The 13,556-nt window shown below is 50.5% G+C and overlaps 2 protein-coding genes across 2 annotated transcripts in view; one reads left to right on the top strand and one right to left on the bottom strand.

Moving 5' to 3' along the window:
* Positions 1-3,249: 3,249 nt before the first annotated feature.
* CD3H22orf31 (chromosome D3 C22orf31 homolog) lies at positions 3,250-5,561 on the top strand. Its single transcript, XM_030335831.1, has 3 exons — positions 3,250-3,255; positions 3,702-4,148; positions 5,053-5,561. The coding sequence occupies exons 1-3, from the start codon at positions 3,250-3,252 to the stop codon at positions 5,509-5,511; spliced, it is 912 nt and encodes a 303-aa protein (XP_030191691.1). The 3' UTR covers positions 5,512-5,561.
* Positions 5,562-6,328: 767 nt separating this feature from the next.
* ZNRF3 (zinc and ring finger 3) overlaps positions 6,329-13,556 on the bottom strand; it is a 157,944-nt gene continuing 150,716 nt past the window's right edge. Inside the window, 2 exon segments of the mRNA XM_030336264.1 lie at positions 6,329-9,807; positions 11,201-12,964. Coding sequence (XP_030192124.1) covers positions 9,767-9,807; positions 11,201-12,964 — 1,805 coding nt within the window. The 3' untranslated portion in view covers positions 6,329-9,766.

Below are 13,556 nucleotides of genomic sequence, written 5' to 3'. Positions count from 1 at the left end.
AGTCTTTCCATTTTGACTTTATAATTCTGAACACAGCCTTCAGTGGAACAATCTCGGTGAAAGACTTGTCACTTTCCTTAGTTTATCCTCAGGTAACCACTTTCCTTGCCATCTAACGAAGCATGAGATATTCTGGACGACTCCCACAACCGGAGGGAAATGTGGCTCCTGTAACAACACCACTCCTGTGAGGCCGAGGAATCTGACCAAAAAAATTTTTTTTAATGTTTATTTATTTATTTTGAGAGAGAGAGAGAGAGAGAGAGAGAGAGAGAACGTGAGCGGGGAGGGGCAGAGAGAGAAGGGGAGAGAAAATCCCAGGCAGGCTCCACCCTGTCAGTGGCAGATTCAGCCACGAGACTCGAGCCCACAAACCGTGAGATCATGACCTGAGCTGAAATCAAGAGTCAGACACTTGGGGTGCCTACGTGGCTCAGTCAGTTGAACGTCCGAGTTGGGCTCAGGTCATGATCTTGTGGTTCTTAGGTTCGAGCCCCACATCGGCAAGCCCTGCCATCTGTGCTGGCAGCTGGAGCCTGCTTTGGATTCTGTCTCCCTCTCTCTCTCCCCCTCCCCTGCTCGCACTCTGTCTCTCTCTCAAAAATAAATAAACATTAAAAAAAAATTTAAGAGTAGGACACTTAACCGACTGAGCCACCTAGGCGCCCCAAGCATCTGACAAATGTTTAGTGAAGGTGAATCTTGGGAAAAGAAATGTCATGATGCCCAAGTCGGATCAGAATCATTCCCCACTTCTAGAGGCTCATTGCTTGGCCTCATGAAGGATCCGAGATGAAGTTCATATCAAATGTTGGGTTACGTCACTCAGACAATGAGCAACAGGGGCTCAGGAAAGGGTCAGGTGAGTGAATGGGCCCCAATAATAATATTAATGAGAACATTATTTAATGAGTGCTTCCTATGTGCAAGGAGCCATACCAAGTGCTTCACACACTTTGTCCCATTTCATCCTCACAGTGATCCTGGGGTAGGCACTATTACTATCCCCATTTCACAGATGAGGAAGATAAGGTTCAGAGATGTGAATTCACTTGCCCATTGAGAGATGGATCTGGGATGTCAACTTGGGCAGACCAACTCCTGAGGCCAGAGAAAGTCTCATGTCACAGGCAGGACTTGAACTGGGCCCAGGGGTAGTATGTGGATGGGCTGACCAGATGAGAGGCAAAGCATCACAGTGATAGCTATGAGTGGTTAAGAGCAAGGATGATGTAGACCTTGGTTGAGTCCGACCTTTATTGGTTACTAGCATTGGGATCTGGGGCATGGATCTTGAGCAGCTCGTGCCTCAGTTTCTTCATCTGTAAAGTAGGGATGGCCACAGTGCCCAAACTCATAAGATTGTTGGTAGCATTTCGTGAGATCATGCTTGTGAAGTGCCTAGAACAGTGCCCGACCTATGGCAAGCATTCAATAAATACAAAGCTTACTGACATAGGAGAAATAGCACAGGCCGCATCACCCTCGGTTAGTTCTAAAGAGCCTGGAGGTTACCTACTGGGGAAGAGCCAACGGAAGAGAGTTCCGCTGAAGGCAGAGGAGGCAGAATTTGATGGGAGTTGGAGTGTGTATCAGCTGCTGTCCATGTGAACAGCTCTATGCCAGCAGAAGGAGATTCAGCACGCTCCTCAGAGTCAGAGCACTGTCACTTGGCCATTGAGCAAAGGCCTAGGAAAATAAATATAACAGATGAGTATCCGGAAAGAGGAGGTGTGGGAAGGCCAACCTCAAGACGGGGAAGAAGAGCAGAGAGACAGAAGAGCTACTCTTAGAATTCCTTTATTGCCCAACATTTCCCTTCTGTCCCTGCCATGCAGAGCAACGGCAGACAGTAGCCCAAGAGCCGGGATTCACCGGCTTTGAAAGGATGCTTGCCCGCCCAGTCTCCAGCCATTCACAAACGCTTCCCAGAGACAAACCCTTGCCAACACCCTGCTCTAAAACTGACCCACCTCTCGGGAGGTGAGGCCAGGGCTCACCACTGAATGGGCCCCATTGTCCTCCCAAGCGTCTGTGGGTCCAGATGCCTTTGGCCTGGAGGTGGTTCCACCGCGGCCTGCGGTGCGGTCTGCCTGCAGACTTTGATTCACTCCAGGGACAACACTCAGAAAAATGAAACAGGCAACACATGCGATTCCAGGAGCTCCTGCCAGACGCATACTCTGTTTTTCCATCATTTCTCTCCTCCCCCTCAGGAGGGAGCCTCCTTTGGCATTTGGTGTATAAAAACTCAAAATCACCAGCGGGACGAGCACCTGATAAGGAGCGAGGCATTGCCCAACAGTTACCAGGAAGAGGTGTCTTTGTTCCTGTTTCAAGCCCTTGACACTGCTAACAGCTCTAATTACTGAATTTGCCATGGGATGTAAAATAAAACCACATTCCAGAAACCGTGTAGTCTCCCGGGGAGAGAAATGTAGGGAGAGGTGCCCAGGGTTGCAGGAACGTGTTCTTTCATTTCTGGTCCCTAACCTTGGCAGCTCTTTGGAGAATGTAACAGTACCTTCTTTATGTGCATGGAGAAGGCCACTTTTGCACATGTAAGGATCTATCTCCCTACCTGGATCCACAAATATGGTCTGTGTATTTGACTAAGTTGCGTGCGAAGCATGCTTCTTAAGAACGTTAGGATCTTACTAATTCACCCAAGCCCTTCTGGGAGGGGCAGGGGGTGGGGGGAATGAGAGCTTCACAAGTTCCTGAGGCTGCAAGCACAACAAAATAGAACTCCTTCCAGCCTAATTTAACTATAAAATCTGGTGATGTAACACCCACCCAGATCCACATCACAAACCAAAGTGACATCACAAATACTAGGGACAATGGTTCAAAACTGCCTGCGTGTGAGCCAAAATCCAAACAAACTGCAAATTGCTCATATATGACTGAGGCAGAGAAAGGCAGGTGACTAGAAATATTAAAACAAAACAAAGCAAAACAACAACCAAAAAAAGCAAAAGAGAAAAAGGGAAAAGGAAATACACATTTCTTCCCCCTACTAAGCTAGATAAAATAAAATTTAAGGCAACTGAAACAATGGTAAGGTGATTTTATTTTTTTTACCGATGACGTTTCTTAGAAGGCCAGGTCTCTTTAGATGTGTGCTTCTAATCTATCCAAATTGTTCTCTTGTTCTTGGCTGGTCCCAGGAAATGGAGGTCAGCATCATTTACCTTGTGCTTTTGCCTTTATGGAACCCAGTATTTCTTGAGCAGCCTTTCTTGGCCCATGGCGGTCTGGTTAAGAATTATATTTAGGGTTTGGCAGAACTTTACCTGCTGTTCTTTCTGTGTTGCGGCATGGTGGAGGGGTGACTGCAGTTCCTAGAGGAGTGTTGAGTGATCTCATTTCCATTCCTTTCCTGCCACGGTTCCCTAAGCTTTCCAGTAGACAGGAATTGTCTCTGATTCCTTGTAAGTGCTTCCCAAACCTCCACTTCCAGCTTCCAGAACAAGCATTGCTATGTTCTCTGAGAGCCTGAATATCATCGTGACCTTGTTTCTATACTTGGTACAAACAGCTTTGGTGAGCAGGAGACCAGATGGATAGAAAGATTTCTAAGAGCTGTGTAGAAGGAATGATGTGTAAAAAGATGTTCATACTTTGCCCAAGTGGACCTTCTAGTCTCTGCTTGGGAACTGGTCTTTTTTAAATTCCTTTTTCTCCCTTTGTAATTCTAGCATCCAATCTACGTGAGACGAGACTCCAGCATCCCCACCTATGGGCTCCGTCAGTCCATCCTACTGAACACCAGGCTTCAGGACTGCTATGTGGACTCACCGGCTCTCACCAACATCTGGACGGCCAGAATGTGTGCAAAGCAGAACATCAGGACCCCAGCACCAGGTAGCACCTCTTCTTGGGAAGTTGTAAAGAATCCGTTAATTGCCAGTTCTTTCTCCCTGATTAAGCTGGTGCTCAGGCGACAACTTAAGAATAAGTGTTGCCCAGGACCACGCAAGTTTGAAGAAAAGCCCCCGAAGGGATTAAAACCCAAGGACAATTCAGCAACAAAAGCCATGCATCCGTGCGGGATAAGAAACTCCATCAGTTCCAAGGGCAAACGGCCAGTGGGGCAGCACTCAGGCTCACCGAGGCTCAGGAGGTCTGCAGGAGGCGTCAACAAGGTACACGGTGGCTGTGGTGGAGGAAAGGGGACGGAGTGGGGACAGGGAAACGTAAGCTAGGGAACATTTAATGCTTAAGTGATTTATATAGAATGAAGGAAAATCCTAAAGTTAAAGACAGGGCTGTGGGGGGCGGTGGTGGAGGGTGGGGATGTGGGCAGCAGCATGCTATAGTGGAGAGAGTACCAGATCTGGGCTCATGCTGTTTACACCCTGCCTGGTTCTATGGGAGGATGAAGCGCCTTTCATAAGCACGGGCAGAAGGATCTTGATGCAAAGGGAAAACAAGGGTGGGAAAAGCCCGGATACGGGTAGCGCCCTTACGCACACACACCGAACACCAAGAGGTGAGCTGCAGATCTTGCTGTGAACTTCCACCTGGAGAACCTGGCCTCCCAAGAGGTCCATCATTCCATGGGGCCAGCAGAGATCAGACTGCACCCTGGAGCTAAGCTGTCTGGCTTCAGATTCCAGCTCTAACTATAATTGAGGAGAACCGTGGGCTTAGCCTCTCTCTGCCTCTGTCTTCGTCATCTATAAAATGGGGAATAATGGCCCTTCCCCCATAGGGTTTCACGATTAAGCTAATAGAGTGCAAAGGGTAAATGCTTAACATCCTGCATAGCATTCAATAGATGACATGATGGTTATTAACCTTCTAACTGTGTGGCCTTGGGCAAACCAATTCCGATTTCCTTGCCTGTCAAACCGTCCCCTGCTGACCTTACAGGGTTATGGGGGAACGCACGCAGTGGCATACATGAAGGAATTCAGTAAGCTAGAACACGCTAGACAAATGTTGGTTGTGGCTGTAACCAAGACTCTGGGACACAAATCCCAGATAATTATTCTGAGCTCCCTTCTCAAGTTTTAGCTTTGACTTCTCTGCTTTCTTCCTGGCTAGAGTAAAGAAAGTTCAAAGGAGAAAAAAGTAACAGTCCGCCAAGATCTTGAGAAGAGATATGCCGAACATGTGGCTGCCACCCAAGCATTACCCCGGAACATTGGGACAGCGGCCTGGAAGGGCCAAGCGTTGCTTCCTGAAACCAGACAGAGACAGCAGTTGTCCGAGGACAAGCTGACCATCCACGGCCTCTCCACAGAGGGTTACAGGGCTCTGTACCACTCTGTGGTTGAGCCGATGCTATGGAATCCTTCAGGGACCCCCAAGAGGTACAGCTTGGAGCTGGGCAAGGCCATCAAACAAAAGCTCTGGGAGGCTCTGTACAGCCAGGCCGCCAGTCCTGGAGGTGCTCAGGACCCAGTGCCTGGCAGGAGGCAGCTGGAGGTCCATGAGGAGCCTGTGCCCAAGAAATGGCCCAAGTTAAAGAGAGAGAAATGGAACTGGAGCTCACGGGCTTAGGATATTCTCTGCTAGATGTCTGAAAAATAAACACCACTTTGCACCTTCCACATAATCTCAGAGTGCTTTACAAATTAGTAACTCCCTCCCTGGGACACAAGACAAATGGGTACGAGATTCATTTCATACTGACAGCCCCTCTCCACTCTCATGATGAGGTCATATCGACGGCTAAATGCTTGCCATCTCTTCCCTACAAGCCCCCTTTCCTTAATACGGGTTTGAGGGGTCTCTCGGTCTTCCAGGTAAGAAAAGGCCAGGCAGAGGAAGTCAACAGTTTATATCCAGCCCATGTTCCTTATTTTAAAAAGGGGACTACTGGGGCACCTGGGTGGCGCAGTCGGTTAAGCGTCCGACTTCAGCCAGGTCACGATCTCGCGGTCCGTGAGTTTGAGCCCCGCGTCGGGCTCTGGGCTGATGGCTCAGAGCCTGGAGCCTGGAGCCTGTTTCCGATTCTGTGTCTCCCTCTCTCTCTGCCCCTCCCCCGTTCATGCTCTGTCTCTCTCTGTCCCAAAAATAAATAAACGTTGAAAAAAAAATTAAAAAAAAATAAAAAGGGGACTACTGTTCCCCTCACCCCTCCACACAGCGCTGAGCAGAAAAACTACCATTACCTCAAGGACATAATCCCACATGCTATCAGATGCTCTCTCATGACACCATCACCCCAGCGCCCAACAACCTGAACTCTATGGTAAAAGGACAGGAAATCACACAGGTGCTCACGTGAACAAGTTGAAGTTAAAGGCCCTGCTTCATGTAAACCTCTTCTTGGTGGAATCTGTAGGCCTTTACCCAATAGAGCAATGACAACATGTAACACGTACTTGATAAAATTGTATTTTTTTTTTTTACAGTCATTTGTACAATTTGTTACAAAACCATAGAAGACTACAACTTGTTTTAAATCATTTTTGGTCGGCAAATATGTAAAATCTGTGTGCAATTATCATGTATTTACAGGGCCTCATGTTAGTCATTTTCAATGATTATGCCAACAATGTCACACTCTCCACATAAGACATGGCTTAAGATAAATATATTAGTAAATAAATATTCTGAGAACATATTTCCATAAATGAAATGTGCTGCTATACATATACAGAATATACATAAGTTGTTTTCTAGCCTTTAAAACATTTAAAAAAATGGTAATGTTGGAGAAGGAGCCCTTAGACCATTTTATTACAAAATCTTTACAGCAAAGTCTTTACAAAATATCTTTTAAGTGCTATGGGAGAAGGTAAAAAAAAAATTTTTTTTTAAAATAGTGTCTTGTTAGACCAACACAATAGAGTTTATATAAAGAATAGAAAAAGGTCTGTTTAAAAAATAATACTCTTGATTAGTGATTATTTTTTAGACCTCATTTAAAAAGCATTAGTCATGCATGAGCTTTGAGTAGAAACTAGCAGCACGTAAGGGAGGAGGGTCTGAGCGGTGGGACAGCAGATTGGGCTTTATAAAATGGCTTGGGTTCAACAGAGGTGGGAGAGACTGAGTCAGAGCCAGCATATTGAGGCTGTGTCCTATCACAAAGAGGTACCTTGTTGATCAGAAGACCATTTTTAACTGGTTCCAACACTCTTCAGTTTACATGTCTATCTGTCCCATCCCCAGGGCTGGGCCAGGGGACTTCGGCTTGGGGGGGGGGGGGCGGTTCTCAATGGAAAATATGATGCTCCCAGTTTCCAAGGCTATATGACCCCAGCACACCACTGAGAGGCCACCGACAAAGGTACTTGTCATTATTATTGGAGTCTTATAACTTCGAAGAAGACATTCCTTTTCATTTGAATGCCTAGGCAATATAGTTGGGTTACTACATTCTGGTGACCTCCTTGTCTGGTGGGCCAACACAAATTTAAGACAATGGCTGATACTTAAAGTTTTAACATTTCATTTTCCTGTTTCTACCACCCTGTAAACTATAACAATTAAATGTTTCTTTTTGCCATCTGTAATCATTGCCCTTTCAAATGAAAATCAGACACATTTATGTTAATAAGCCCCGTTGAAGCCACATTATCTACTCATCTATTTATTGCTTAAGGCTGTTGAGGAGTAGTTTTCCAAGCAGGGCTAAAGAAAGCCACTTTGGGGCTATGGTTTCAAAGAGTATGCACTCAAAGGCATTAAAAACAAAACAAAAAACAAAACCACAAACAACAAGAAAATCTCAACAATGAGAAGCTGGTTTTTGCAACCCATGTTAGAAGCCATGCCCCCATCCTTCCCCTAAAACCACGTAATGCAAGCTGTTGTCCCCAGCAGCTGCTACTCCTGGCCCGAGAAATAAAGGCGGCCCGGATCACATGTCAACAGCTTAGGCGCTTCCCACACCCTCGCCAACAGGTGTGCTGGGCATCAGCCCGGGGTGGGGGGAGCAGCCCCCAAGGGACTGTACCTCAGGGACTGGAAGACACATCTCACCATGGTGAGTTCCTAAATGGCAAATGGCTCCATCAGTTGATGTTGGAATTTCTGTCAAAATCTGGCTACAAGTAGGTAAATGTCCTCATCACAGGCTGGGTTAAAAAAAAAAAAAAAAAAAAAAAGCAAAAAGGCTTGGGATACAGTGAGACTCTCAGTCAAAACATTCTCATCTGGACTTTGGGCTGACTTCCCCTGAGCCTTACATTACCGATGATGGCAACCCAGGGTGGTCTCTATTTACCCACTAGGAGGGCGGCGGCGGGGAGGGGGGGGGGCACCCTAGGCTGTGAGGTTCCTATTCCGCAAATGAGCATTTCAGATGACAAATGAATCAAAGTGACCAGAGGAGTTAGTGAACACAAGGGCTAATGTGATTAGTTTCTTCTAAAAAAAACTTTCTTAAGAACAAGAAGTACATTGATTGGACAAAAAGGATGACAATCCCTGATCTGAAATAGCTTTAAATAGATTCTCCCTTTTAAAAGTGGAAACATCTTTAAAAAAAAAAAAATGGTTTGGGTTTTAAAACTCTCCCTTCCTCTTAAAAACAAGAACAGCAAAAGGCTGGAAAAATATACAAAGACCTACCCTTTGGGTCTAAACTATCTGATAGTCTCTTTCTCTGTCTCCTGGAGAATCAATACATAATAGTGCATTAGGTAGAAAGGATAGTAGACATTTGCAGGTGAGATGAGCAATTTCAGCCATGAGGCAATGGGCTGAAAGACCCCTGAAGCGAGCTTCCAGAGGGAAATGGGATGGGAAACGTATCATTCAAACGGAGCTCGGTGCTGACCCCGTGGGATCCCCAGGAAGGCAGCCCAAGGATGCTGGCTGTGCACCCCCCGCAGGCACGCTCCAGTGCCCTCTGTCCCTTCTCCGGGACACTCTCTGCTCCCTAGACACCAAGGCCGCAAAACTACATTCCTCCCGGGTGTTTGTCCCCACACACCCCTTCGAACCATTTCTGCAGCCAGTAGCAGGAAGCCCAAGTTCAGGATTGTGAACTCTGTCCTTTTACCTAAGACGCTGACCCAAAGGGACAGACTTAGGACACTGGGCTGAATTGTCCCTGTCACCCTGGGGCTTTGTGTAGCAATGGCTTGTCCCAGCTCCTCAGTGCTGCAGACCTTCCACCCTGTTCCTAGCTGTTTCCATCAGCTGCCTAAAGGTGTGGGCTGGAGAGGCATGGCTTCTGAGAAGACCCGAAACTTTGCACGTTGGGATTTGCCACAAGAAAGAAAGAGGCAGCATTGCATTGTTCCTCAGAGTCTGTACCCATATCAACTAGCTTCAAGTTTCTGGTTCATTTTCTAAGGCAGGTGTAGCCCTGAGCTTTTCAAAGGCCTGAGCCCCCTCCGGGGAGACAACAGTATCTACACATGATGTGGTTCAATTAATGCAGCAGTGATTTTTTTTTTTTCAGCAAAAGTTGGTGGTTAGGGTTCTTTAAAATATATATTTAAATAACTTTACATTTACATATAATATCTTAAAAACAAAGCAGAGAACTCAATCCCACACACCTCAGAACCCCAAGCACACACACTTTACAAAACAGAATACCATGTTATCAAAAGAGGCAAAAGACTCAGAGAATTTTGTCTGTTGGTTTGTTAATGGGGGGTGGGGATGGGGGCGGTTTGCCACAGGTGGCTCACATTTTGGGTTGAGAAGGAGGGCTCTCTTTATTACCACTTTTGTGTGTTTGTCAAAGCTAAAAAAAATCTTTTTTTTTTCTTTTTTTTTTTTTCTTTCCTGAAGGAAGTCAGAGCTTGGAGTCTCCATATAGTCCCCATTTCCAGAATTCCTTCTGAGCTCAGGCTCCCGTGCCGCCGTCTGCTGGGCAAGATCTCTGTCCTGGGAGAGAGAGAGAGAAATCATCAGAGGACAGAACAGGCACTGGAGGCCCTGGGCACAACACACAGGGACCAGGCAAGGGACTTGGGTGCCCGTGCCAGCGTGTGACAGGTTCTCAGGAAGGGACAGCTCCCAACACCGGACAGGCCGTGTTATACAGCAAAGGGCCGAAACAAAGCTCCTTTGCTGAGAGCTCCTCATGCTGTTGGGGGCACAGGTGCCTCCTAGACAGTCAGTCTCCCTCATCTGGAGGTGCAGAGACTTCTGGAAGTCATTAGGTAGCATGAAAACACCACATTCAGCACTGTTGCAGGCACTGGGAAGAGTGGAGAAGACCCCCTCCTGGAAGCTTACGGACCTCAGAACCAAGTAACCTCAGACCGTGATGGCCTGGGAAGTGAGCAGAGGGTGTGAGAGTGACCTTGGAGGAGGCTGAGGATGTGATTCCAGCTGAGATCTGGAGAAGCAGCAGACAAGTTTGGAGGCTGGGATGAACTTGGCTGGCTGGGGCAATAGACAAGAGGCCACAGAAGGCTTGAGTAGCCAGGTGGTGAGCGAAGCAGGAGGTGGTCAGAGGGGTGGGCAGGGGGCAGATCAGACAGAATGGGGTGAGGAGTTTACATTTTTTTAATTTAAAGGTAGTGGCGAGGTACTGAAGGGTTTTCCGGTGTAAAGACATATATTTTAAAAAACACCACTGTGGTTCCCATGCAGAACAGAAGGCAAGACCAGCAGGAGACCAGTCAGGAGGCCACTGCCTTGACCGTGGGGAGAGGAAACGGGCCTGCCAGAGATGGCAGGTGCGGGCTGCAGAAGAGATAAACTAGGGATACACTTTGGAAGTGGAACCTGTCCTGTCGTGTTGCAGTATTACTCAAAGGTGCCAGACTGTTTATTAGGGACACGACGTTTGGGTACTCTAGAGCAATTTGATGAGGTCTGCCGAGTTGAATGAAAATTCTGGACTTGGATTCTGCATTTTTCTGGGAATTTGATTTTCTGGACAGAGGCAAAACACAAGCCCACGTGGTCCTTGCAGACAGGCTGAGAAGCCCAGGACACTGGAGTGTGGACGGTGGGGTGGGCTCAGGGACAGTGCCAGGCTTTCAGCCTGAGCCTTGGGTGGGGAGCAGGGGAGAAGTGGGGCAGGGCATGCAGAGGGAGGCATTTGGGAGCGCTGCAGTGGACATGACAGGGTGGGATGCTTGTGAGGGTTAGGGAAGAAGGCCTAATGGGTCTGCAACGCAGAGCAAGGGTTGGGGTGGAAATAACACCTGGAAGTCATCAGGTGCAGATGGTGTTTTTAAAGTCAAGGGCACGAAGGAAGTTGCTTAGAAAACAACCTGGAGAAAGAGGACCCCGACTCTGGCCTCCTGTCCTCTCCTATTCTCACCTGCAGCCTCAGTGGCTGTGGCGCTGGACTCCTGAGTGTCCTGGGGGGTACCGGGGAAGCTGGCCCTGGTGGCCTCTGCACCCTCCAGAGGGCAGCCGGGCGAGAGCGGTGCCCTGGCCTGGCAGCAGAGAACCGGCTCTTCTTCCTGGGCTGCTCCCAGGCTTCTGTGGGGCCGCAGGGCATCCGGGCCCAGGGTCCCACCCCAGGGGCTGAGGCCACGGGTCCCTTGGCAGTCTGAGGGCAGGCCTAAGTCACAGTCCACATCCTCCGGAATGATGGGGATGCGCTGGCTCAGGTCCCGGGCCCCTGGGTGGCAGCTGGGCGGGGCCTCCTGGGCGAGCGTGTACTGCACGCTCACGGAGCAGTCCTCAGTGTAGCAGCCGCTGCCCCCTCCGCCACCACGGGCCACCTGCTTCTCTTCATAGAAGCAGCAGGGCAGGCCCTCATATTTCACCCCATCTGTCCTGGCCAAATGGTCTGGGTGAAGACCGTACAGGCCCTGGGAGCTTCCCGGCTGTGACTCCCCACCCGTGGGGCCACAGGCCTCACAGGGCGGGAGACCCAGGAACAGTGTGCTGCCCCCGGCCACTCCTGCACTGGGCTCCAGCGTGGCGGGCTGGGGCTCGCAGCAGCAGGCACACGACAGCCCCTCGCGCCCCCCCTTCCAGGTCCTCCTGAGATCCGGGGCAGCCCCGGGAGAAGGCTCGAGCCCCACTTCTGAGGTAGAGCTGGCGGGCCCCCTGTGCTCCAGGGAGGAGTTGCTGCTGTAGTTCATCTCCAGGCTACAGGTGGACAGCTGGTCCCCCGAGGGAGAGGCAGGGCCGGGCCAAGGCTCTCCCCGCCCCGCACCTTGACCGTGGGCTGCCGGGAGCTCCTCTGGAGGCGGGGAGCCCTCAAGGCACACGACAGGCCCCCGGCCTGAGCCACCGGAACCCCCCACGTCGCTGGTGCGACAGGGGCTCCGGCTGCGGTAGATGAAGGGGTCATAGTCGCTGCTGAGGGAGCTGCGGAAGGTCGAGCAGCTCCCGTACACGCCCTGGTTGCTGACCTCGGTGCAGTCCACCACAGAGTCGCTGGAGGAGCAGTGGCACTGGCCGGAGCTGCTGCTGCTGCTGCTGCTGTCACTGCCCGGGCAGTCGGCCAGGTAGCCGCTGCACACTGAGCGGTGGCCGTGGTAGCAGCTGAAGCTGGACGTGCTGCCGCTCTCCAGGTGGGAGGGCGGGGCCATGTGCACCACGGTGGGGAACAGCAGGCCGCCACCGCCGCTGCCGCCACTCGGGGGGAAGGCGCGGGTCGGGCCCCTGGGAGAGAGGCCCGGGGGAGCCTGGCCCTCCTGCTCTGGGTAGCTGAGGCCCTGGAAGTAGTAGTGTTGGTACATGGTCTCATACTGGGAGAAGCAAGCTGCCTTGGAGAAGCTGCGGCCGCTGAACTTGGGCCTGCGGAAGGGGTGAGCTGGTGAGTAGGCCCGGTGCTCCAGGCTGCAGCGGTGAGGGGCCAGGGTGTGGTCCAGGTGCAGGGGCGGGTAGCCGCGGATGTAGGTGGGGGTCTGTGGGGAATAGAGGCTCTGCTCCCCGTGCCGGTCCACAGTCAGCAGCGTGACGGGGTTCCCGTGGGAGTCCATGCTTGTCCTGGTAGGGTAGGCCGGGATGGCATTGGTCCTGTGCACGCGGCCGGGGTAGTGCACCGGCAGGATCACCCTCTGCTGCCGGCTGCGCGCAAGGTTGCTGGTCTCCACACACACAGTGCTCGGGTTTCCCTTTTGTTCTGGGGAGAGGTGAGGAAACAACGTCAGCAGGGCTGAGCACATGGGGCTAGAGGGGTAAACAAAGGCAGAGGCTGAAGCAGGAGGCCCGGTCATGTGCCAATGCGCCCCCTCTCATGCCAATGCCCCCTTCTGGGCCATCAGCAAACCCAGCCACGCTGGCTGGGGCCAGCCCACTTCTCTGTTTGAAGGGTGGTCTCACCGGTAAGGGTCTACCTCCCGCCTCCCCTCGGTCCTGCCTAACAAAGACACCATGGGGGTTTGCAGACAGCAGCAAAGGTACCAAGATGAAAGGCACTTTCTCTCTTGGAGAAACAGCTCCCTGGAGTCCACCCGGCATTCCGTGCCCCTCATCCGATACCACAGTGATGCAGGAGCAACACTGTGACCCTGCCATCTCACATTCATCTCCTGTGGCCCGGGAACAACCCCCCAGTTCTGGCCATGGGAGCATCATCACTGTCATTTCTGCTAAAGACATTGTGGGCCTAAGGCCTGGAGAGGCCAGATGCCTTGCTCAAGGTCAGGAGGCTGGTTCACGTGAAGAGGCCAAAACGGGAACTCGGGGCAATTCTTCAGGGCAGGCTCTCCTAA

This window comes from Lynx canadensis, chromosome D3, assembly GCF_007474595.2.
Source record: "Lynx canadensis isolate LIC74 chromosome D3, mLynCan4.pri.v2, whole genome shotgun sequence".
Classification (NCBI taxonomy): domain Eukaryota; kingdom Metazoa; phylum Chordata; class Mammalia; order Carnivora; family Felidae; genus Lynx; species Lynx canadensis.
This window is presented reverse-complemented; position numbering and strand designations above follow the sequence as displayed.

What these genes read in the sequence shown, in the direction of transcription:
- CD3H22orf31 (XM_030335831.1), top strand. An exon ending in CTGCAGGAGGCGTCAACAAG is followed by an intron (nt 4,149 to 5,052) that starts GTACACGGTGGC and finishes CTTCCTGGCTAG; the next exon opens with AGTAAAGAAAGTTCAAAGGA.